At 48.2% G+C, this 25004-nt stretch overlaps 2 protein-coding genes and 1 long non-coding RNA gene across 7 annotated transcripts in view; 2 read left to right on the top strand and 1 right to left on the bottom strand.

The window, feature by feature from the left end:
- The window catches only part of ZWILCH (zwilch kinetochore protein), a 35501-nt gene extending 33716 nt beyond the window's left edge, over positions 1-1785 (top strand). Inside the window, exon 19 of one of the 2 annotated variants that reach the window (XM_057488912.1) lies at positions 56-1785. The gene's annotated coding sequence lies outside the window, so the exon portion shown is untranslated. The remainder of the gene's footprint in view (positions 1-55) is intronic. The other variant, XM_036932349.2, reaches the window with a different exon arrangement.
- LCTL (lactase like) lies at positions 986-14033 on the bottom strand. 4 transcript variants are annotated; one of them, XM_036932352.2, is made up of 14 exons: positions 13920-14031; positions 13273-13337; positions 12719-12882; positions 11975-12062; positions 11611-11720; positions 9673-9801; positions 9478-9573; positions 8054-8108; positions 7807-7968; positions 4398-4672; positions 3779-3905; positions 3405-3604; positions 2478-2541; positions 986-1101 (listed from the first exon to the last, which is right to left on the bottom strand). In XM_036932352.2, the coding sequence occupies exons 6-14, from the start codon at positions 9760-9762 to the stop codon at positions 986-988; spliced, it is 1185 nt and encodes a 394-aa protein (XP_036788247.2). In that variant the 5' UTR covers positions 9763-9801; positions 11611-11720; positions 11975-12062; positions 12719-12882; positions 13273-13337; positions 13920-14031. The 4 variants fall into 4 exon arrangements, with proteins under 4 accessions (XP_036788247.2, XP_036788245.2, XP_036788248.2 ...); XM_036932350.2 differs by having other exon boundaries at positions 13273-13412; XM_036932353.2 differs by lacking the exon at positions 13273-13337 and having other exon boundaries at positions 13920-14033.
- On the top strand, positions 3810-21108 carry LOC118935750 (uncharacterized). The gene is made up of 4 exons (XR_005033975.2): positions 3810-3911; positions 7096-7284; positions 19024-19194; positions 20884-21108. It is a non-coding gene; the product is annotated as an uncharacterized LOC118935750 (long non-coding RNA).
- The last annotated feature ends 3896 nt before the right edge of the window (positions 21109-25004 follow it).

The raw sequence follows: 25004 nt of genomic DNA on the forward strand, positions 1-25004 counted from the left end.
CAAAGAAACAAAAAATTTTTGAGTGGTAATTTCTGTTTTAAATTTGTATATATAGTAGGAGAGTTTGATTTCAAAAACATTGATGGAAGAGAAAAACCCTGAAAAGACATACTCATTTGACATTGAAAGATGAGTTTTGTTCACAATAGTTTTACCCCAGCCCAACTGTAGCACTAAGGCCCAAAAGCAGATGCCCTTTGTTAAATGTTTAATTTGAGATGGTATTGATCAAAAGAATTTATATTTAGTAGCATTTTCTACTAGCTTACTGTTTTTGTGTTTCAAAAATAACATTCAGTAGAATCAGATAATGAATAAAATAACTAATATCATTTTTTCTTAAGCTGTATTCTGTCCCCAAATAAATGGAGATTAGTTAAATCTGGCATAGTTAAGAATACAATAGACCTTTATTTGAAAAAAACAGAATCATCTAGTTATGGAGAAGATACATAAATTAGATATGTTTCCCTGAGGTATTTCAGTAAAGTGAAGTAAATTTAATGTAAGAAAGTTTTTCTTAGAAAAGCATGTCACTTAACTTGGTACGCACCTAACAGCTTTTGCTTGGTTGCCTGATGGGATTTATAACCCAAAAGGGTTATCTATAAAGGACTACTGTCCATCATATGTAAGACCGTGCTGAGATGGCAGTCATGTCTACATTAATGTAGAAATTTTAAAAGGAAAAAAATCAAGTAACAAAGCAGTTTGTGCCCTATGATTCTTTTCTTGCAAAATGAAAATGGATGTAATACACAGCAAAATATTAACATTGATTTGACAGGTGACTTGTTCGTTTATGCTTATTTTTATTTCCTAATTTTTAAATCCTAGCCCGAACCCAAAACAAAACAAAACCAAAACCCAGTAATTATCACAGAGCCTGAAAACAGAAATGTATATAAACCTTCAAAACAGAAAGAGAAGGAAGATCCTGAAGATGTCCTATGAGAGAAGAATCTGCGAAATGGGTCACCTCGTCTCAGGCCTGGCTCCGCAGGAGAAGCGTCAGGAGGACTGCAGCGATGAGCACACAGAGGGTGCCGACTGTCGGTACCACGATCTCCGTCACCATCTGCACGTGACTGAGTAGAGGCTCTGAATGGGAGAGAACCACCCCACACGTGAGAATGACTCCATCTTCATGAATACAGCCTCATCCTGAAAGCCTTAACTGTACTTGAAAAAGGGAAAATGGCATCATCAAAGCGCTCCAGTTAATCTCCTTTGCTATGAAAGAGAGCCTAGTGAATTAAATATAAAAAATTATGTGAGGGCTTTGTAGAATATTTCAGGAAATACAGGATAAAGAATGCCTAGATTTGCTGCTTCCATGGGCACTGCAGTAAACTCTAGCTGTCTGTCAGCACCTGTGCTTATTACCATGCATTAATCTGAGAATATTAGCCACCATATCCCATGGTTTCTATAATTTTCACTGGGCAATTTGTGAAAGAAAAAGCCTTGGGAAACATTTCCAACCTTTCAGAGATGTTATTGTGTATCTTAGGTATAAGAATTTCTGTATTGAAGTTTTGTATGGTAATTCTTATATAGTTAATCATCTTGAAGATTTAAATGATAAGCATATTTTATGTACATGAATATAGTAGTGGACATTGTTGTAATACCTGCTTTTAGGTTTTGTGTCAGGTATTCTGGTTACTGAGATAAATAAATAAGGGATAGGCCCTGCCCTTGGAATTCATAGACTCACAGTAAATTTTACATCATGTCTCTAATGTGATAAAATAAAGGTTTATTATAGTTTATTGGCATATTCATCATTATTACCTGGTTATTTAGATGGAGGGGCTGTTGGCCTATAAAAATAGCTGAAAATTGGTAGGATTTGGTCTAGCACTCCACCACTGATACCACATTAAAGATGAATTTCTTAAAAAACAAAGTGTATTTCTCTGACTGCCCTTAGAGAGAAAGACAAAACTCAAAGTAACAAATTATATGTGTTGGCATTTGATATGTAGTTGAATCTTTGTTACTTTACATCTTTGAGCCTCTTAGATCCCATTGCATAAAAATGATGCCTTCTATGAGGGTAGGGATCTTGTTTTGTTTATTGTATATCCCCACAGCTTAAAACACCCCCTGGCTAATAGTGAGTGCTTAATACTTGCTGAATGAGCAAATATACCTCCTCAAGTATTCTCTGACTTCTCTTCATTCCATTGGTATAGTGGTTGAATATTCCCTTCCTTTCACAAAGCCCACAATAACAAAAATAGATTATAAATTTACAGTATGAAAGCTAGGATGGATAAAATACTTCTCCTTTATGGTTTTTAAAATAGTACAATAGAAATTTGACATTGCTTCAAATTTTTTTTTTAAATTGATTTTAAATTGGCTTTGGAAGATTGATTTCAGTTAGGTCCAAATTTTGAGATTTTGATTATGTCATATGTGTAATTATGTGGCTTAATTATCAAAGGGAACAATTAAAATACACTCACCTATAGCAAGCATCTGGTTGTTGATAGAACAAGTTTCCAAGGCTTTGAGGTACCAGCTTTCCACCTAATAAAAATCCACTTGTTAAATAATGTTGCCGTAGACTGATTTTCTGTTGTGTGTAGTCATTTTTGGAATAATGTGGGATAAAAAAATCTGCCTGTAGTTTAAATTACTTAATATTTATTGATACCTATATGCCTCCTTGTGAGGAAGTCAAAACAGTCTTTATTCTTAAGGAGCTTGCGATCTAGTGCTTTTCTAGTAATGCAAGACTAGTTAATGCCTGATAGCTATCACTTAGCACTGCCATTTACAGTTCCACTGGGCTCACCCTAAAAGAATGCTAAAGACATTCTAAATTATGATTTCTATGCCCTGACAAAGATATCGACCTAATAAAAGTTAGATTACTGATAGGAAAATGTATGGATTATTGAAGCAGTTTGGTATGTTTTAAAGGATTATTAAGTGTGATTATTTAAATCTTATTTTGGAATGAGTGCATTTCAATGACTGGTGGAAAACAGTGAAAATGATATGTTCATTTTACACTTGATTTACTTTTCACATAGGTGGATGAATAGGCAGTGTTTGCATTAAAACACACATTTAGATAACATTTAACTGTCTTTGTTGACTATCACAACCTCACAACCTAAAGCAAACAGATCTCCTATATAACCTTAGTCATCCCCTAATGCTCTGCCAGTTACAGTCAAATTTTAAGGCATATTTACCCCATTCTAACTAAGTGAATGAACAAAGCGGGGGTGCAAGTTAGGGGAGAAGACAAGGGACCATGCTCCCACGTACCGTGTCCTCTTTCATGGAGGAATGAGGAGAGGTGCTTGGCACCCTCTGCGCACCCCAGCTGCCTAGCTCTTCTGAAATCCAGAGCAAGGAACATTAATAGGTAACTGGCCTACCTCTCTTGGATTAGGAAACCCGTTGGCAGTGATAATCTTCTTGTAGTATTGAACTGAAGCTTTTGGATAGCGTGGCTTATTTCTGTTGTTGAACTCCACATAGTAGAGTCCATATCTATCCGAGTAGCCTTTCTCCCATTCAAACTTATCCAACAAAGACCAGGAGGTATACCCTTTTACATTAGCGCCATCTTTTATAGCTGCAGAGACATTTTGTTCCATTTTTAATATACTTCATCTGCTAGGAAAAGTATACTGTGAAGATAATCTTAAGTGTTTTCATCGATGAACTTGAAACAAGTTTTAGTCATATTACAAACTTAGTCCAAGTTGAATAGAAAAATATGTGAAGACGGTCTTGGTTTGTAACTCACCTTTTAGCATTTCATTTATGTATCCTTTAAGGTATCGAATCCTCCACTCATCACATAACTGAGTACAGGGTAGTTTTTGAGGTGCTCCATTTTCTGTCACATATATGGGAGGATCACCATACTGCGTCTGCAAGTAAGTCACAGTACTGACACTTAATCCAACCTACAGGTGGGTTTCTGAGTCAGGCACATACAGGAACACATACTCAAGCCTGCCATATTCTAATTGGGTGTATTTAGTGTTTAGTAGATGCCAGTTCACACGCTTATTTAGAGATGAATGTAGGCAGGAGGCAAGTTCATGTGAAAGGGTGTATTTCTCAGTAAATCAGGTTTGTAGAGGAAATGTACTTAAGGTCTTACTCTTTCCCAAGTATTCCGTTTCAAGTGAGAAGGGCAGCCAAATAGCCAAATGTGAGGTGAGAATTTTAGGTACACTGAAACACTTAGTCACAGCAGCACTTAAAGTTAGACTAAAGGTTCCATCTAGTAGCCTCTGAGGTAGGGGTAACGATGTATTTTGTTTTATTAATTTTTAAATGTAGGCACCTGAGCTTAAGCACTAAGGTCATGAATTCAGGTCAAAAATACCCTTTAAATACCTTAATGTTACAATCACCTGAGCAAAGTTGAGGAGCCGCCTAAATCCCCATGGCACAGAATATAGCCATTTAGATCCCAGATCAGGCCAGTTTGGGTCAACCAGTTCCACTAAGTCTCGGTCGTTTTGGTAGCTGGGCCCCTGGCTGGAGGGGTAGTTCCTTTCTGTGATGTAGCGAGTAGTAAAATGACCTAATCCCAAGAAATCAGATGTGCCTTTTATATAGCTCTTCTCCTGGCGTGAGAACACAGGTAACCTCGACACATCCAGGCCTTGCTCTGCACTCTTTCTTCCTATGAGAGAGAAAAACAGAATTTAACAAAGTTTTTCTTTTTCACAATCATTTTGTTAGATACCATCATGATGCTGGCATATTGACATGCAAGCTGTTACCCAGATAGATCCTGGGCTGTGGTGTTCATTTGTATAGAAAATGTAGCCTTAGCCTTTCAACCTAGGATTTTGACATTTGAATACCATCCAAAAATATTAAAGTTTATATTGCTTAAAAGTAATATTTTCAGGTTTCTCTGTGGTATGTGGACAACTGTGTAGCCATCTAGAAAGGAGTGGAGTTGGAGTCCTATATTATTACTTATATGAAAAATTGGGAAGTTTGGTAGCCTCTGAGAAGGGAACCAGAAGGCCAGTGGCAGGGGTACACAGGTCATGTTTGTGCACTGCACTGTGGTACTATACGCTCCCACAATCCCTGGGTTGGCAAATTTTGTCCTAGCTTTCAAAATTGTACAAGTATTTGTCCATTCACTGACCAAATCCAAATCTGTTTATCCTACATTTTACTCATACGTAAAAGGATGTAGGTACAAAGATCTTCATTGTAGATTGAGTAGCAAATCACTGGAAACAACCTAAATGTCAGGAGAGGCTGGTTATATAAGCGGTGGAATATATATATATATATATATATATACACATATCCATCATTACATATATCCATCAGGACAACACTATGAGGCAGCACGTGATATACCAACATGGAAAGAAAAAGTTGCATGTTTCTGTGAAACGCGATGTTAGGGTCATTGACATCCTCCACCTCCCACTGCACAGTTGAAAATCCACATACAATTTTTGACTCCCCCCAAACTTTACTAATAGCCTACTGCTGACTGGAAGCCTCACTGATAACATCAACAGTCGATTAACACACATTTCATGTTATATATATTATATACTATATTTTTACAATAAAGAAAAAACATGTTCTCTCAAATTGTCATGTAGCTCCAAAAGATTTCCAATATATTAATTGAAAAACATCCACATGTAAGTACACCTGTGTGGTTCAAATCCGTGTTGTTCAAGGCTCAACCTAAACTTGAGACATGCATGTCAACTCTAAAAAAAGTTATAAATGAAAAGAGTAATATTTTATGAGTTATTCTGGAATATAACCAAAAAAAAAAAATGTTTCCAAAAAGGCTATTGGTTTAATGAGTAAGAAACATATTAAATACCTTTGAACTGTCAGCATGTCATTACTTTCCATTATATTTAGTAACTTGAGGAAAACCACAGGGTATTGTCACTGTACTGTCTAAATCAGTAGCTACTCGCTGCATGTGGCTCTTAGAATGTGGCTAGTGTGACGGCATCCTTAATTCAGTTACACTGAAAGACTGAATTTTTAATACTTAAAATTTTTAAATTTATGTAGACACAAATGGCTACAGGCCATTGTATTAGCACAGACATAGAACGTTTCCATCAGCACCAAAAAGTTCTAGTGGACAGTACTGGTCTAGAATTACTTTCTTTAATAAATTTATTGTGAATACAAGGTGCTTATGGCGCACCTGGAAGTAATTTGTGAGGTTTCAAACAATGCTTTCATTGCTGAAGAAAGTATGAACTGCTTTCTACATTGCACAAAGGCAAGCTTCAGGCCGATTTCCGCGTAAAGTATTACCAAGTTGCAGTTGGTGGGATCAGGGTGACTGAAGTGAGTGAGGGGACCCGCCTGCAGGGATGTGGGAACTGTCCTGGTCGTGAGCGCTTTTTCCTTGTGTGCCTTGAGGAAATCATTCTCAAGATTTTGAGTGTGTGTGTATATATATATATATATAGACATGTCACAGAACTAGTTATTGCCAAAAGATTTTGAGAGATTGTTTTGTCCAGTCCTTCAATTTCCGAAGGTCAGACCGCCACCCAGAGAGGCGAGGTGAAGCGCCTTGCCCAGAGCCGCTTCCTGGTTTGTGGCCGAGCTGGGATTAGAACCTGCTGCTCCTGTTTCAGGAAAGTCTGATTGGCGGTGTTTTAGAAAAGGAAAATTTTGAAATGCTGACAGTTCTTAGTCAAACATCCAAAATAGCCTTGTTGTGTAAGATTGAAATGTATTTCCATGTCATCCTTGTCTCTTATTATTTTTAGGGGGTTGTGGGCTGATAACTCCAAATGCAGAGATAATGTGTTTAGATTCCTATGGCCAGACCCTGCTCGTTGCCTACGCAATAGTCCCCTGCCTATTTCCTCCCTTCCTCACCCTCTCCCACGGGGCTGCATCCACTGTGGGAGTCCTGGCTCCTTCCAACCTCTGAGGCCCTAGTCCCAGTGGTCTAGGGCACGCTGGGCCATGTGGTAGTTGCATCCCTGGAGGGAAGTCACCTGTGGATGGAGGCTTGTTTCCTGGGAAGATTTTCCTTGTTCCTAAAAATAGGCATGACAGCGATTTCCTTTATTCTGTGTCTAGGTGTTGATGTGGAAAGATGTGATGCCTGGAGCTACTGTAGCCATCTTGGGGCCATGGGGGGAGTGGTTGATGGGCTCTCTAAAGGGGCCGGAGTAGAAAGACAGAATGAGCCTGGGTCCTCAAAATCCCTGGAGGGGGTGTCTTTAAGGCTGGATGAACCGACCCTGAATCACCCTTCTCTGGACTCAAGTGAGATGATAAATTTCCTGCTTCTCAGGCCATTCTAGCTGGAGTTTTCTGTCACACAGCACTTAAAACACACAAACTGATCCAGCCTGGTGAGCTCTACCTGTCTGTATTCTCTTTTCTGACACTGTGGAAAACCAGAGCTTGGGAAGTATTTCTCAAGTGACAGAAAGAACTGACAGTAGAATGACACTGCTGGCAACTGTGTCTTTGATCTTTTCTCACCTACTTCACTGCAGTTAGAATGGAGTGGAGCAGGGGAGAGGAGACAGGACAGCAGAGCACAAGAGAGGGCAGCCTGGAGAACTGCTACATTTTTTCCCTGGGTTCTGAAGAATTTCCAGTTTCCATGTCTAGGGATTTGTTTTGGTGTCCGCCCCCTCCCTGCTCCACATCCCCCTTTCAATAACCAGTTGTCAATGCCTTGGGGTCTGGAGTTCCCCATCCCCTTGCCTTTTGGACATTTCGCTTGAGCTCAGGACTGTTGCTGTAGTATCTGGAGCTTAAAAACACGACTTGGCTCACCAATACGGTCCTTCATGACTCGGGGGTAGTCACCAGCATAGATGGGGTTGGCAAACCAGCCCAGGCAGAACTGCAGGTATCTCTCGGCGGCTTCTATGTCCCGGGGGCTACTAATGTTCACAGGCTCCCCCCAGTCACAGTTCAGTGAAATCCCCACCAGACCTTATAAGAAAAGAAAGAAAAGCAGGTGGCAGGTCGGAAGGACTTCGCTCCTCCATGCACTTGGCTTTCGTAGCAGATCTCTCACCTTGCTGTTTGCTGCGCCACATGTTGTTGTAAGAATGCCAGGCTTGGGCATGGGCCTGAAGGAGGAAGAATTCATCAGAGGGACCTGCCCTGCCCATTTCTCCTTCCTGTCACGCTGAGGTGGCCTTTCTCTCCTTCCTAACTCCAGAGATCAGATCTAAGCCCTGTCATTTTCAGGAGGCCAGCCTTGATCATCCCAACCCGTGGTCTCCTTTTCTTCTGACTTCCAGAGCCACTCGGTCCCTTTGTGCTGTAGAGGAAACTTAGTCTAAATCTGGCTTGAACACACAAACCATCACTTTATGTTATTTCTTGTTTTTAAGATATTTCGCCAAGTTGATTGTTCTGTTCCTGTTTGTCCTCCGTAGGTACCTAGTCAGTACTTTTCTCCTAGGTGCTCAGAAGTTAGGAAAATACCAAGCATCTGGAGCAGCCTTGAGAAATGGAATCAAATATGTCAACCTGCCCTCTCTATATTCTCTACCCATGACCCATTGATGTCTTCAGATTGCTGCCCTTTAAATAGTCATAATTTAAGAAATCATAAGCCAAATGTAGGGAGAACGAGAGTCCTCTCCCAGACGTGGGTTTGAGGGTTGGTGTGTCACCCAGTGGTCCGTTGTCTTCCTGCCTCATCAGTTTGCCCACCTTCGGCAGGAAGTCCGTTGGGGCCACCCCGTCGCGCCTCATGTCCCTGTTTTCTGGCCGTGATCACATCTTCTTCTGTGGCCTGTACTGTGACCCAGCTGCCTCCCCCTCTTCTCAAGCCTTTCCAGGTGCCTTGTAACTAGTGACACGCTGTTGGCGCCCCCTCTGCCTGTCTCCTTCACCCCTGTGCCCTCACGGAACCTGGCTGCCCCTAAAGACCTCCTCCACTTGCAGCGCTTCAGAGCAGAGGCCGTTTGTTTTCTCACACCCCACACACCATAGGGTACGTCTGCCTTGCTCTTTACCACTGCGTCCAAACTACTTCTCCTTCCTCCTTCCGAAACCCCAGGTCCTTTGAGATCCATCTTTCAGGTGAGCACTGCCAACCCCTTCTTCCCGTTTGTCCTTTACCAACCTCCAGTAACTTCATTCATTCATTGAAGATTTTAGCCCCTAACTCACTATCAGCCTCCTCCCTCCTGTCACTATTCCCCCAGGTGACAAGCTCTCATATGCATGCGCTCCATCCCTTTGGCTAGATCGTAAGCTCCAGAGAGCAGCCTCTGTACTGTCTCAGCCACCGTGTCCAGCTCAGCACTGGGTGACAGGGTACTCCCTCCGGAAGTGAGGTGCAACGGGGCAACGGGATAGGCTGGTTTGGAGATGGAATGGCAGAAGACCGAGGTCAGGTTCAGACCCCTGGGGCAGGCTGAGCTGACATGGGGGGCGTCCCTTCACCCTGAGCCCAGGCCTTGCTCCCACAAGGACCTTGCTCACCTTGATGATGTGGTGTGCCACCTTGTACAGGCTGGTGCCATGAAGCTTCAGGCCGGGTGCGTGGTGGCCCGTCTCATAGCCTTTTTCTGCCATTGTCTACAGGGGTGGCAAGTGGGGCCCACGGGACTCGTGAGAAGGGCAGGGGCACTCTGGTCCAGGAAGTGGGTTTCCCACCCAGAGAGGCACCCTGCTTACCCGAGGGTCACTGAAAGTGATCCAGTGCTTCACCCGGTCCCCAAAGGCCTCAAAGCACAGGTTGGCATAATCACTAAAGTAGTGGGTCATGCTCACATTCTGCCATCCGCCATACCTGACCTGGAGCAGCTGCGAACAGAGGAATGGAGAGAGAAGCAGATGCCCCAGGCATCCATTTCCAGAAAAGGCTTGAGCCACTGGGCCAAGTTTATGGGAGGAACCTGGGTGGTCACAGCTATGGAGGGTGTTTAGAGGGAAGGGGAGCAGAGCTGTGGGGTCCTGGGCACTAGGACTTGAAGACAGTGGCCGCGATGACCCACGAGAGAAAGGCGATGTGGGGCTAAGCCGTGTGACATGCCTCATACGAACGGGAGAGAAGTTTGAGACTCATGCTTAAGAGGAACTTGGCAGATTAAATATTTAAGAAAATTTACCAGGGGAAGGAGGTCTGATAATGGGAAATGAATCTTGAATATAAATTCTAAAGAAATAAATAGGAAGTCAGCCATGGAAGCTCTGAATGGTATTTTGAGGGCTGTGCAGCTGTCAGAAACCTCCCAGAAGCCTCTGTTATGAGAGTGGGTTCTGCTTTCTTCAGGGAAGGGCTCTCTCCTAATCAAAGACATAAGCTCATGAGGGCTAGATTCCCAAAGAGTCATCATTCCACTGAGATTACCGACCAAGCCCTCCTTGGTAGGCTTGAGGGAACCTACGGGGGCAGGTTAGTGAAAGCAGTTATCCAGGGCGGAAGATGGAAGGTGGTTTCCAGTTCATCTAAAGCGAGCTCTGTGGCCCCAGCCCCAGCTTAGAGGCCACGGGTGGCTGCCCTGCCCACAGCACAGACCCAAGCCACCTGAGCCCAGCAGCGGAGGCCTTCCAGGCCTGGCACAAACCTACTCCTCCAGGCTCTTTCCTTTCCCCTCCTACCTGTGCCCCAAACTCCAACTGGATCACTGGCTCAGCCTCACCCCCACCTTCTTGCCAGGCTCCCTCAAACCAGAACACCCCTCCCTCCCACCTCATGCCCAGTCCATCAGGATACTGATGGAGCTCCATCTTCTCCCCAACACCTCCCTGAAACCACGTCCCCAGCCCCTGACCTCCTACAGCCCCGTGTCACAGAGAGTTGCATACAGACTCCTGGCCAGGCTGCGATCTCGGAGAGGCCTTGAATGAATGAATGAATGAAACAAACTGCTTGAACAGTGATGTCTAACAGTGACATCCTTAAGCATATTGAGACTTTGAGGAAATTTCTTGGGAGGGGTGTGCTCATACATGAGCACATATGGTGCTGGCTCAAACAAGCTAGGAATAGAAAAGGCTAGACATGTGTGGGTAAAATTGTAGCATTTCCAGAATATCTCGCCGGCTTTAGTACATCTGCATATCAATAGGCGTTCCGAGGTGGAATGAAGTATGCTTTAGTTCATTTGCATCTTTCCTCAGGGGTGGAGAAGTTCATCTCCGTATCAATGGGTGATTACCTGGGCAACAGAGGGCTTATCTGTACCTGAGAGGTGAGGGGGAGGGCCAGTGGTTGCTGCTTGAGCAAAAGAAGAAAGACTGCCTGGGACTGCAGTTTGTGAGCAATAAACGGGTTTTAAACTGTATTCCTCCCTTTGACTAATTTTGGTTTTTAGAGGTATTTTGCCCCGGGATTTCCTTTCCTCGGACCAACAACATGTCATCAGGTCTTACTCAAAAGATGTTTCTTTATTTATAGTTTGATCTGTTCTTTCTAGGCCAAATGTTTTGGAAAACATCAAAACCCACAACTTGTCACAAATGTCCGTTAAACCAGCCTGACCTCTCCATGAGTGGGTCAGAGAGATCCCTTCTTCACTTCCTCCCATCTCCCTGTCCAGCCGCCAGCCTTTGCCCCTCCTTGGCCACCCCTGAGGTCACCTGGGGCTCCTGAGCCTGCAGAACCCTCACCTGCGGGAGGTCCCAGTGATGCAAGGTCACGATGGGGGTGATGTTGCTCTTCAGAAGGGCGTCGATGAAGTCGCTGTAGAATTTGATTCCCTTCTTGTTCACCCGGTCAGCTGACGGTGAAATAAAAGGGGACTTGATGAGAAGGGACCCTGGCCTTGGCCTTCTGAGTTGTGGCATTCCTGGGTCCCCTGGCCTTTCGCAGACCTGAAGGCACCCTCAGCCACCAGCCTCCTGGGTCTAAGGGGCGGAACCTGTGAGAGCTGCTGCCATGAGAAACCGTGGTCATGGGCTGCTCTCCCTCCCCAGGCCCCCCTGCAAAGCCAAGGGGCCACCCTTAGGCTTGTGGGGGGCTGCCCTGTCTCACCTCTGCTGCCCGTGGGTAGGAGCCGGGGCCAAGACAGGGAGAACCGGTAGTGGCTCACGTGTAGCTCCCTCAGCAGAATGACGTCCTCCTGTGCAGACAGGGGTGGGAGGTGGGTTGGGGTAACCTGGGGCTCTGGGGCAGGGAGGAGGGGTCACGCTGGGGGCCTCGAGCCAAGGCTTATTCCTGTCCATAGCTCATCTGTATAATAGGGAGAAACCACTTGCCTGCTTCCTCCTAGGGAAATTAAAAGAGTCCAATAAAGTGCAGGAGATGGGGACGCTTTGAGAAGTCTATCAGCTGTTCCTAATAAACTTGGGCAGTGGATCCCCCAAGCAGTCAGCCAGGGAGGACAGTGGGTGCTGATCAGAGGGACTGAGGTTGAGCCATTCCCACTCCCTCCACGGGGGCCCATTTACAAGCAGGAACCAGAGATTCGGGCCGTTGTGGGGTCACGACATCAGCCCTTCCGCTCTCCACCACCTGGACTAAGGCCCTGGCTCAGGTGGGGCCCTGCTTTCCTTTCCTCCTCCATCCACCCTCCCACTGGCTGCACGCCTGCCAATCCCGCCCATCCCAGCACCACGGGCCCCGCCCCTTTGGGCTGCTCTGGGGAGGGAGGTGTCAAGCCGAGCACTGGATTGGCATTGCCACTTGGGCCCCCTCAGTCTGTCACTGCCCGCCTCTCAGCGAGGTGCCTGCTCCAATACACACACTCATGCACAAACCCACCCTCCCATCACTCACCTGGACCTTGTAGTAGCCATCGCAAGCCACATCTGCTGTCTCATCCCCAAGCACCTTCCCCTTCCCGCTGTGCGTGAACGTGTCCCAGATGCTGGGCCCTTTCCCGTCCTGGTCCCAGGCACCCTCGGTCTGGAAGGCAGAACTGCCCACGCCCCAGGAGAAGCCTGCAAGTAGATACCCCATGCTGGGCCCTGGGCCCCCTCCCACAGCCCACCCATTGCCAGGACTCTAGGCCGTGTGCCTCCTGGGCCACAGGGCCGGCCCCTCCCCAGCAGCCTGCCCTGTCTCCCCAGGAGCAGGAGCACGTGGGGCGGGCTGGGAGCAGATACAATACACTGAAAACATTTATTTGCACAATTTTAGCTCTGATTAACATTGGCTATCTATATAATAACTTTAAAAAAATCCTTTAAGAACTTCCTTTATTTTAATACAACTGTATGGAGTTACATTCCCATCCTACTGTGAGGAAGCAGAAACAAACTCATTGGCAAGCCAACCAAGGTGGGCGAATGGGCGGACAGACGGACAGACCGACAGAGGAATGGACATACCAAGTGGGAAGGTTCCGTAGTAGAAAGAGGCTTCTTCTGGGGATCCCTTCCTGGTGGCCCCCAGCCTGGGCACCAGCAGCAGTGCCCACCAAAGAGTAACAACCCACACTGGCTTCATGGCACCCGGCCCGCCCCCATTCCTGAAAAGACACTCCTGACAGGTGTAGGCTCACACAGCAGGGCCGGGGGGCCAGAGCCGGGCTTGGAAGGAGAGGCCAGGGAGGGAGGGGGCCAGGACGCAGCGGGGACACTTCATCCAGAGACATGTTGGCTCTACTGGGGGCAGCTGGTCCGGTTCCCAAGGGAAACTCCAGGGAGGAGATGCATTCTGGGCTCGGGAGCTCTGGGTCTGATGGCCAGGCTCCACACCGCCCGGACTCCCTGTCTGATCGGGGAGACCCAGCCCATACCTGTGAGGGGCCCGGACTGAATGGGGATGCCATGTCTGCCTAGGGAAGTGCTGTCTGGTGGGGAGGCAGAACAAACCCCAGAAGCATCCCTCCTCTGCACTGTGGCATGTGCGGAGGCTCAAACTCCCCCAGGAGCTGGGAATCGTGAGCAGGGGAGCCATCCAGGGCCTCCCGCTGAGGATCAGGATGAGTCTATCCCACTGGGGTCCCCTTTCTGGTGGCAGCCTCGCTGCTTACCTAGGATCGCCTTCTGTCCCAGAGCAGCAGCTGGTGGCCAGAGCTCCCTCAGACTGACCCCCAGGGCCTGTGCTGTCCTCTGAGAGCAGAGCCCACAGCTCAGCAGCCACAGCGGCCGAAGGCTCTAGCTGGGGGTGTGGTCAGTGGCTTAACCCCTCTACAAAAAGCTTCAATAGCCCCATTCAGTGGGGTGGGCAGGAATGCTGAGCCGGCCAGTGGGGCCTGAGTCAGCAGCCAGGTGGCTTGGTCCTGGGCCCGGGGCATCCAGTCAGCACCCTGCCTGGGCAGAGGGGCAACTCTGGCCCATCTGGGCCTGATGTACCGCCTTCAGCACCCCTTAGCCTGTGAAGCTTGAGGTGGGGGGGGTGGGGGGGTAATTAGCGGACATCTGTCCCCTACCTGCTGCCAGAGAAAATTCACGGTAGCAGGTAATGGCTTTTGCACGCTCCCTCCTGTCTGTACTCATGCGTTCCTTCCCTCGCTCATTCACACAGGAATTCCTGCTGGAGCTCACCGTGCCTGGAGGCTCAGCCTCTGTTCTCCCCACCCTGGCTACACTGTGGCTCCCTTGGGGACCATGTCCCCCACTTCCCACGGCTTGGATCACGTACCTCCAGCTTCCTTGCCTTTGGCTGAGTCCTCACTGTGGGTCCCTCTGACCCCTTTGTGGTTGATTCATTCATTTCTGCCACAGTGAAATGGGACTTGGCCTGTGCCGTCCAGGGGCTGGGGGCTGGGGGGGAAGGGAGGTGAGGCAGGAGAGAACGTGGGCTGGTTCTAAACACCACACAGGGTGCTCAGGTTTCTATGGAAGGATGGACAAGACATTGCAGGGGCTCAGGGGTTGGCTTCACAGGGGAGAGGACAGTGGACATGATGCCTGAACAAGGCCCAGACATTTGCCAGGTGGCACAGAGCAGGGAAGGCACGGGAACTGCCGGAGGGAGAACATGAGCAAAGGCCCCGGTGTGTTTGGGGACCTGGGAGCCTGCTACCTTCTTTCCTCTTGCATCTGCCCTGCAGGGCCCGGGCGGCGCTGTGTCCTCAGGGTGAGCGGGCTGCAGGACAGCCACCCTCATGGCTGCCTTAGCTGTGGGGGACCGCCTTGCATGTCTGAGCCCGGTGGCGCTCTGCACCGGGACTGCCGCCTGCTCACAGGCCCAGGAGCTCTGGGGCTCTGCTCTCCGGGCTGAGGTAGGCAGGAAACCTAAAACTTTAAGAGCTGATGTAATCTCTGAAAAATGCCCTTTCCCAGAGAGTCAGGGGCCCACTGTTTGAGTTGGAGGGGGCTGGTGAGCCTGGCATGGCTGACTGCTTTGGGCCTGTCTGTAGACCCTGTCTCCGCATCTGACCCCCGTTCTCCCATGGGTTCCCCGCCTGGCTCTGGCTGGAAGGATGGGGGCCTCACCGCTGGGTGTTCCTCTACTACCTCCCTCCCCCCACCCCTCAATCTAGGGTCTGCTTGGGTCCTGCCTGAGGCCTGGAGCAACCAGGGCTGGACGCTTCCCTTGGGTGGGGTGTCTGAAGTCTCTGGGGTCAGGCCTGGCTGAAGAGCAGGTGTCTTGGGGGATGGGTGGCTTTGGGGCCCCTGTAGCTTCCTCCTCATCCTCCCTGCAAGGGGCTGCAGAGGTGGGGGGCCCTCTGCCAGTAGCCCTTACAGCACCTGGGTTCTGTAACTCTTAGGAGGGGACTCTTGGGAGAAGCAAAAGTTCTGGTCTTCAGTCCCGGGGAGCACTGCTGGGTCCCAGGCATGGGGGCTCGGTGGGGGTGCATATGGCAGAGGCACAGCCCCATCTGCTCTGTACCTCGGGATCCTTCAGAGTGAATGGAGGGACCAGAGTGGGAAGGACAGTGGGGATTCAGGGGAACAGATTCCTGCCGCCATGCAGCCCGGAACCGGCTGTGGGACCCAGTGACAGGCGCTCCTCTGGGACCGACTTTCCCCAACTATATAACGAGAGTTGTTCTTTCAGGATTCTCCAGCGGGCGCTTTGTGGGGCCCAGCAATTCTCTTCCCCGGCCCTACGAGCTAGTCTTTCTCTCTCGAGTGGGGTCTTGGCCCTGCCCCCTCCCTACCTAGTCCTGCAGCCCAACTAGCCCTGAGCTAAGGACAGGGCCCAGGAGACAAAGTTCAGTCCTGCAGCTGTGTGACATTGGGCTGGCCATGGGACCTTTCTGGGCCTTCGTTTCCTCCACTGTAAAAACTAAGAAGGCACCTACCCGCTGTCTGAAGTCTTCCTAAGCCTGGGGTTCTGTTAAAGAGCTGATAGGCTCTCCCCAGGCTGTCTGGGTTTTGGTTTGGTGGTAGGCGGGGAAGCTGGTCAGAACGGCCCTGACGATGATGCTGGGATGGAGGTGGGGGGTTTGCAGGGATGAGAGTGGGGCACTTGACATTAAATGACATGATAGCTGTAAATGCTTCATACAGTCCCCAGCAGGGAGAAAAGCCCCTCCGTCAACACCATCACGTCGCTGAGGCTAAAATCCTGCTCCGCCACTTGCAAGGGTACTCAGGGCGAGACACAGGGCCCCCAGGGGGTAGCTGCTTCCTCATGGTCTGACGAGGGGTTTCCGTGATCTGAGAGCTTTGTCTGGGAGATGCCAGAACCCCGCCACGCCGGGGGCTGTGCGGGAGCCAGGCCTCTCTGTCCCCAGTGAAGCCAGAGCTCTGCCCATGAGCAAGGAGCTGAGGGGCTTGGCAGAGACTGAGGGGTGCAGCCAGCTCTGGCTCTGTGAACCGAATGCAGAGCCTGTGCCCCTCTGGGTGTTGAGGGTAACTTCGAAGGTCCATTTCATTTCTTGGAGCCCCTAAACTTGTATTATAAAAATGTTCAAATATAGAGAAAAGTTGGAAGAGTTGTACAGCTCACACCATACGCCCACTACCAAGACTCTCTCTTACCACACTTGCTTTGTCACCTGCCAGGCCCTCTGCCCCTCATCCCACCCAGCAACTCATCTTTGCTTTTTTGAGGAAGCATTTCAAAGTAAGGTGCGAATGTCAACTCACTTTATCCCTAAACACTCCAGGAGGCATATCATTACCTCCTATAACATATTATAAAGCATATGTTTATGCTTCTTTTCTTTTTGAGGTAAAATCTGCTTATAGCGAAATACCCAGATCTTAAGGGCTCTGTTCTGTGAGTTTTGACAAATGCAGTCACATGTAACCAAACATTATTAAGATACGGAACATGAATTCATTCCTTTGTAACTCTGAGTCATGCTGCATCTTTTTGAGGACTTTTTGGGGAAATTCCCACAGGTCTAAAGAGCAGGAATCCATGTCATCTTGTTCCCCTCTTAGCTCTGGCTGCTTGGAAATTCTGAGATACACTTGTGGCCTGCCTCCAGCATGCGCTGGACTTGACTTATGTGTTTCTGTGCCATCTTACTCTCCTTTCTCCCTGGCTCCTTCTGTTATGTTTAAATTCTGCTGAAGTGTATACAGCTCTATGAACTGGTTCTCAAATCCTTTTTTTGGAACAAGACTGAAGGAGTGCTGCATAAATAATCATATTGGAATTTTCAGGATATTTCAATGGTTTGTGGTGTCCAAATATGTGAAACTGAGGCTGTTCCAGTAAATCTGGAATGAATTGACATCCTATCCGCAGAGTACAGACCTTGTGTATAGTATGCATGTGTGTACACACACACACACACATACACACACATGTGCACATGTGAATTCTTTTCTTGGTCCAGACTCTGGCATTGGCAGTGAAAATACCAATTCCAAACCGAAAGAGGCCACTTAGCAGTGGCCTTGCTGCTCAGAATCCCTGCAGAGCAGAAGGTGTGGAAGGGATGGTGATCTGAATAGTGGCCTTGGGTGCCTGGAGGCTGTGCCTGTGAACAAGGGATGAGGATAATGACAGGCCTGGAACTAGGCTGTCAAGCCGGCCAGCACCTCCCCAGCACAGCCCTGCAGTCCGAGCTCATCTGCTAGTGATTTCCTGGGTCCTGCCTTGGGCTTTCTCCCTGCATCTGCACTTGGAGGGAGCCCCTGCGTCAGCTGCCAAAGACCCCAGCCAAGCCTTCAGGTTCTAGTTCTGAAGGATGGAAAGAGTAAGGGCGTGGGACAGGGAGAGGGGAAGAGTCTCAGTAAAACTGGGGGGAAAACCTCCTTAGCTTTTCTCCCGACAGAACATTCTCTGGGTCTGCCTTCCAGAGCATCCGTCGTAGACTCGTTTCATTTTTATTTAGGAGGCTGTTTGATGAGAGTCTGTCCCTTCACTAGACTAATCTTGTCTGTTTTTATTGGCCATTGAATACTACTTCTTTAAGGAATGAATGAATGAAGGTTGTTTTTTCTTCAGAAGTTATCTGAAATAATAGCCAGGGATCTCTAACTTTAAAGACAGTGAAAGATTCTAAGGCTTATATATATTATACAGTGGCCCTTGAACAATGTGAGGGTTAGGGGCACCAACCTCCTGTGTCTTCAAAAATCTGCCTATAACTTTTGACTCCCCCAAAATGAACTACTAAATTTTGACTCCCCCAAAACTTAAGTACTCATAGCCTACTGTTGATTGGAAGCCTTAATGTTAATATAAATATTTGGTTAACACATATTTTGTATGTTATATGTATTATATACTGTATTCTTACAATAAGCTAGAAAAAAGAAAAAGTTTTTTCAAATTGTTATGTCTCCAAAAATGTTTCCAATGTATTTATTGAAAACAAATCTGTGTATAAATAGACCTGTGCAGTTCAAACCTATGTTGTTCAAGGGCTATCTAGTCCCATGTGTATATATATATATATATGTGTGTGTGTGTGTATGTGCATATATATATATTTAAGTTTAAAAAATTACATAGAATATACATGAATATCCCATCACAAGGAAATGGCAGCGATCCCTGAAGTATATGGAGTTAAAAGGGTGGGGCCCTTTCCCCTTGTCCCCTACTCCCACCCTCCCTGCCCTAGATGGCCACTTCTGACAGCTGGCTTGTTCCTCCCTGTGTTTCCTCTGCATTTCCATACAAATCAGGTGCATGCAGGTGGTTTTGTCCGGTTCTGCATTAGTGGGGATGGGCAGGTGCTGGCGTTTGCTAACCTGCTCTTTTCGCTGTCTGTGCTGCAGGTCCTCCTGGGTCAGTGCCCCTGGCGCTGGCTCCCTCGTTGTCATACTCCCACGGCTGAGCCCTGCACAGACATCCCATAGTGTCCACCAGTCCCCTGTGGATAGCATGGACACCTCGTTCTCATGCCCTCTGCCCTCACAAAGGCCGCTGTGATGGCTGTGCCTGCACACGTGAGTTCATACCTGTGCGTGTGTATCTTACTCTGGAAGGTGGAATCGCTGGGTCAGTTGTGATTTGCTGTGTTGCCAAATCGTCCTTCACGAGTGGTAACCTCATTCTTTTTAAGCGAAGCATAGTCACTGTCAACACTGACCAGCAGAACTGGAGAGGAGAAGGGAACTGGCTCAGCGTGTGGGAGCCTGTCGCTGTGGTTCGGGAGGCGCTGTTGGCAGCTCAGGGGCAGGAGGGAGGTACAGGTTCTAGTTAATCCCTGCAGAAACCGTCACTGGTCCAGAGCTTCCCCGTTTACAGAGTGTATTTCTGTGCACCATCAGTCCCACTTAACCCTATTGAGTGAGGAAGGGCATTATTACTTATCTTCATCCCATTCTGTGGATGAGGAAACTGAGGCTTAAAAGAGTCACAGTCACATGACTGGCACACTCGGCCTTAAAGACTCTGATTTTCAGGTGTTCTCCCCTTGTGTCAACTGCTTTCTCCCTTCTCTCTGGGTCGTGTCCTCTGTCTTTTCACTCCTGCGGCCCCCTCTACCCTGAATGCTCTCCGGCCAGTGCTGCCCCCAGATTCGCCCCCAAAGCTAACTCCTTAGGCTCCAAGAAACCTACAAATACGCGGTGAGCTTAGAGGGTCAGGGTTTACCTGGGACACAACCCCTGAGGCTGTCCTGGTGAGAATGTGTAGATTCTCACTGCTGGACAGGCTCGAGGATGGGTGGTGAGCCTGGACTCCCTCCTACCCAGCCCCTTCCTTGGTCCCCAGGGCCAGGAAATGTTACTGAAATTTGGTGAATAAACAATTTTGGGGAAAAAAAGATGTATAAATGAATATATGGTGGAAAGCAAAAGACCTAATTTATAAAGGTGCTTTATCATGCAGACTCCATGTGGTTCTTAAGTGTATATATGTTTTTAACAAACCTCTTCCTGTCTTTTTTCCCTACTGTCTTCTTATCCGCATGTGATCATTCTGTGTACGCACCCTGTTGTCTTCCCATCACTTGAGATCATAAACATTTCACAGACACTCTACGGTAGGCAGCGTCTAAAGCCCCCCCGTGATCTTGAAGGGCTTCAGGACACACTATCCCTAAATATGACATCTTGGCATTCTGAATATTTTAAGGTAAAGGAGTCTGAGGAAACAGCAACATTGAGAAGGTCACTGTGACCTTCTCCTGCCCTTCTCCTCAGCAGTCCCCTCCTGTGAGAGGTGCCTTCCCTGAATGGGAAGAAAGGACCACCCTGTCTCTGAAGACAAAGGGACACCAAGAAGAGTCCCTCTGGTTCACGACATGTACCTCACATTCTCTAACCCATCCTATGTCTGCCTGACTGCCCACTCTCCACCAGACCTAGCATAAAATACTCAGGTCTGTTTCTTTGGGTCCTCATTTCCTTACACAGCCTCCTGTCACATAAAACTTGTATTAAAGAAATTTATATGCTTTTCTCCTGTTAATCTGTATTTGTCAGTTTAATTTTCAGGCCCAGGCAGAGACCCTAAGAGGGTGGAGGAAAACTTTTCCCTCCCCTATGGTCCCGCCTACTGGTATTCCCACTCCTGTGTAACCTCTTGAACTTGGCCTAGATCTAGTGACTCACTTCTAGTGATAGAATACCGCAGAAGTGAGGGGAGGTCACTTCCAAGTGCAGGTTACAGAAGGATTGCATGCTTTCCAGGGTGCTCCCTTGCTGTGAGAGAAGCCAGCTGCCACGTTGAGGCTGTCCTGTGCCCACCAGTTGGCGAACTCACGTCTCCCTCTAGAGCAAACAAGGACGGGAGACAGCCAACAGCCGTGTGAGTGAACTTGGAAGTGGACCCTCCCCCAGCCAAGCTTTGAGTTGATGGTAGCTCCATCCCTCCTCCTGGACTGCAGCCTCTGCAGAGACCTTGACCCACAGGTACCCAGCTAGGCTGTGTCTGGATTCCTGGCCATGGTAACTCCGAGATAATCAGTTTTTAGTTGAGCCGCTAAGTTTTAAAGTAATTTTTACTCAGAAACAGGTAACTAATACACATTCTACTGCCTACATTTTCCTATTGCTGAATGTCTGGGCTGGGTTTGGTAAACATCTTCCTGTCAAACAAGACTGTTCTGAATTTAGGATCATTTCTAAAGGTGAACCCATCAGGGAGATGATTGAGGCCAACATTCAAACATGTTTGTTTTTTCATAAATATCCATAAATGGCTGTCCTCCAAGGAAGGGTGTGACCAAGTTGGGCCACATGGAGTGTCCAGGTTCCCCATTTCTACACACCCTTGGCCAGCACCTTTCTTAGTCTTCCTGATCATCACCATCTGCGACAGTGATCAGGTAATGACAGTACCTTCCCTGCCTACCTCTCAAGATTATTATCTGACTTGAAATTAAAATCATGTCAATGAAAAGTCCCCTGTAAGGTTGGAAGAGGTTATGTTTTTCTTAGGAACCCAGGACTTCTCAGAGCTCAGCTCACCCCAGCCTCTCCTCCATTTCATAGGAGAGGAAGCAGGGGATCGGAGATGACTGGGGTGTGCTCAGGGTCACACAGGAATTCACGCAGGGCGGGGCAAGGTAATCTGGGTCCTTTGCCTCCCTGTGTAGAGCTCTTCCTTCAGACGCCCTCAGCCTCCCAGCTGCCTGAACCAGACATCCAGGCACAACCACAGGTCTTACCTTCAGTCCCTGAGGACTCAGAAAGTCCCCACCTTTCAGAGAAAGCTGACCCCAAATCCTCCCTTCCTTTGCTGAGCTGGCCACCCAACAAACCACCTTGATGTACAGTTCAGAGCATCAAGCCTGGATACCCTTTGGAATCCAGTGCATCCACCCACCAAAGCCAGGCAGCTCCCCCACGTGGCACCAGCTAGCTCGCTCCCCGGCAGCTGGTGCCCAGCTCCAGCCTCCTCTTCTCTCCAGGCCCCCTCTCTTAGGCCGTGAACCCCCGCCCGGGATGTTTCTATCCCCTGTCACGGAGGCCAAGAAAACAGGAAGCGTCTGAGTCACCCCTTGTCCCCTGGGCTTCGGCTGTCTGGACCCAAGTTCTGGAGTCAGGGAAGGATGAGGAGGGAAGAGGCTGGCCTCGCAGAAGGCAAGACTGTCTTGTGGAGCCCACCCTTCCGGCACTGCCGTCCAGCTTGTGGGACCCCAAATAGCCAGTTGTCCAGGAACCTCCCCAGTTCTTCTAGGGATAAAAGAAGAACACTGCCTCAAGATTTGGAATTCTAGAGTTGGCTCTGCTCCCTACTGGCCGTGGGCCTTGGGCTTCTTCAGTGGTTCTCAAGCTTGGTTATATAGGTATCAGAATTGCCCAGAGAGCTTTAAAAAACAGCGACACCTAAGCTCCACACCTAGAGATTTGGACTTCATTTCTAAAAGCTCCCCAGGTGATTCCAAAATGCATCCAGGCTTGATGCACTGAACTGTCATTCACCTCCCTAAGCTTCAGTCTCTTTCTTGACAAACGGGGCTAAAGATGCCTACTTCCCATAGCTTCTCACAGCAGTTGTTCAGGCACATTGAAAATGTGAACATTAGTGTAACAGGCTTCATATACCCACTAGTGGGTGGGCTTGGACAGAAGTGGGGTATCCCAAGGGTTCCCTTGGCCTTGGGGACCATGGTCAAGAGGACAGTGGCAGGCCGTTGTCAGGGTGCTAAAGAACATGAGCAAGCCTGTCTACTGCCCCCCTGTGGTTATCAGAATGCCCTGCACAGAGCCAAGGAAATGCAAGGTGACAGCAGGAGGCCCGGCCCCCAGAGAGCTCTCTGCCCGTGGGGAGAAAAGGAGCACAACGACTCAACAGCCAGGCCGAGGAAGGAAAGGGTTCCAACAGAGGATCAAAAGGAAGGAAGTGATGTGTTCTGGCTGAAGGGAGCAGGGAAGGCTTCCCATAGAAAATGACATCCACCCCAGGGGCTCCCAGGAGGGTCAGGGGACCCCCGAGGGAGGGAACTGCAGGCACAAAGGCATAAAGGCAGGAAGCATTACAAGCATGACAGAGTAACAATATGTACAGATTACCTGTTTTTTTTTTTTCCCTCCAACTAAATCATTTAGTTTCCCTTGAAGAAATGACTGAAAAAACACAACTCTGGCAAAACACAACTCTGGAACACAGCATTCTGAGTGTTGTAGGACACTATCGACCCTTCACATGAATGGTAATAATGCCCAGGGATGGATATACATATGGCAGAGGTTTAAAATTCCATGCACACAGATTTAATAACTGCAAAAGAAAAACAAAAGCCAAAAAAAAAAAAAAAGAGGCAAACAGATGCTGCATATACATAATGTTCCTTTTGCATTGCATTTCAGGAGGGGGTCCAGCAGCGCCTGTCATCCCTACCCCCACCCCAACAGATTACCTCTTAACACAAAAATATCAATGTCATGGTCAAGTAGCCCATAACCTTGGAGCCAAATTATCCATACACACTTCCCGGTTCCGGTGCATCTCCTTCTCAGGCTGATACCTGGTTGGATTTTGCATTTTGACCCTTAAACTAGGTATGATAGGCAAATAATGGCTCCCCAAAACGTCCACATCCTGATCCCCAGAACCTGTGAGAATGTTTGCTCAAGTGGCAAAAGGGACTGGGCAGATGTAATTAATAAGAATCTTGAGATGGGGAAGGACCCTGCATTATCTAAGTAGGTTCGATTAGGCCCAATGTCTTGGAAAGGCTCTTGTAAGGGAAAGAGGGATGCAGGAGAGTCAGTGAAGGAGGTCAGACCAGACAGACCTCTCCTGGCCTTCCAGGTTTCGTTCCCACTCACTCTTCAAGGCAGGCTTCCCTGCAAGTCTTCCCTGGACACTTCAGCCAGCGATGCTGGACCCAGGGAGGGCATCTCCCGGGCAGAGGTAGAGAGAATGGCCCGACTAACAGGGTCCACGTCCTCAGCGTGCGTCTGCAGAGGGCAAGAGTATGTCTGACAACCAGGAAGTTGCTTCGGGACTAGGGAGTAGGTTAGCACATAAAATATAGGATGCCCAGTTTGTTTGGATTTCAGATAAACAAGAAGTATTTTTAGTGTAAATATGCCCCATTCAATCCTTGGCAAAGACTTATACTGAAATATGACTTGCTCATCTGAAACTAATTTAACTGGGTGTTCTTTTTTTTTTTGCTAAATCTGGCAGTCCTACCGGGAAACCAAGTCCCCAGGTCTGTGCGTGACCCAGCATTATGTCAGTGTGACCGAATGCAGGGAAACTGTGTGTGTGTGTGGAGGGGTTACGCACAAACCACAAAAGCATCGTGGAAGGCAGACCTGGACAATGACACCACACTCAGTGGCCCAGCCCCTGACCAAAGTGGGTGGGTCAGAAAGAGAGAGGATGAGCTCTCCCTCTCCCCTCCCCTGCCACCCTTCTGTCCATCACTCAGATTCCCAGGACGGTGGGAGGGCTCTGGACCAGTGACGGTGAGTCTGGAGGGAGTTCTGGAAATAGTCACGGCACCAAAATCCCTTCAGAAGGCTCCTTGTAGGGCTTCCTGTGGGCCTGTTCCCTGGGGACAGGGGACGACGGCCTGCAGAGGGCGCCCTCCCCTCACAGGTCCCAGACCCTACCCCCTCGCCCGGCTGGTGGGGGGAGGTGGGTGATAGGATGAGTTTGGGAGCTAGATCGGGCCCCTGAGGAGGGCACTCATTCAGGTCAGAGGCTGTTAACCCGTCAGGCCCCCCACCCTTCTTCCAATATAACATCTTGTGGATGTCCCTTTTACCATCCTGAAATGAAATTCACAGATATCACAGCCATTCCAGAAACGTAATTAAAAAACAAATATACTGCCTTAATTGCAATATAA

The sequence above is a fragment of the Manis pentadactyla genome, chromosome 11 (assembly GCF_030020395.1).
Source record: "Manis pentadactyla isolate mManPen7 chromosome 11, mManPen7.hap1, whole genome shotgun sequence".
Taxonomy (NCBI): Eukaryota; Metazoa; Chordata; class Mammalia; order Pholidota; family Manidae; genus Manis; species Manis pentadactyla.

Excerpts from the sequence above, each read along its gene's own strand:
- LCTL (XM_036932350.2), bottom strand. The coding sequence starts at position 13,390 with ATGAAGCCAGTGTGGGTTGTTACTCTTTGGTGGGCACTGCTGCTGGTG. Across the intron at positions 12,063-12,718 it reads ATGGCTACTACAAGGTCCAG|GAGGACGTCATTCTGCTGAG; the intron begins GTGAGTGATGGG and ends CTGTCTGCACAG. Across the intron at positions 7,969-8,053 it reads GTGGCGCAGCAAACAGCAAG|GTCTGGTGGGGATTTCACTG; the intron begins GTGAGAGATCTG and ends TTTTCTTATAAG.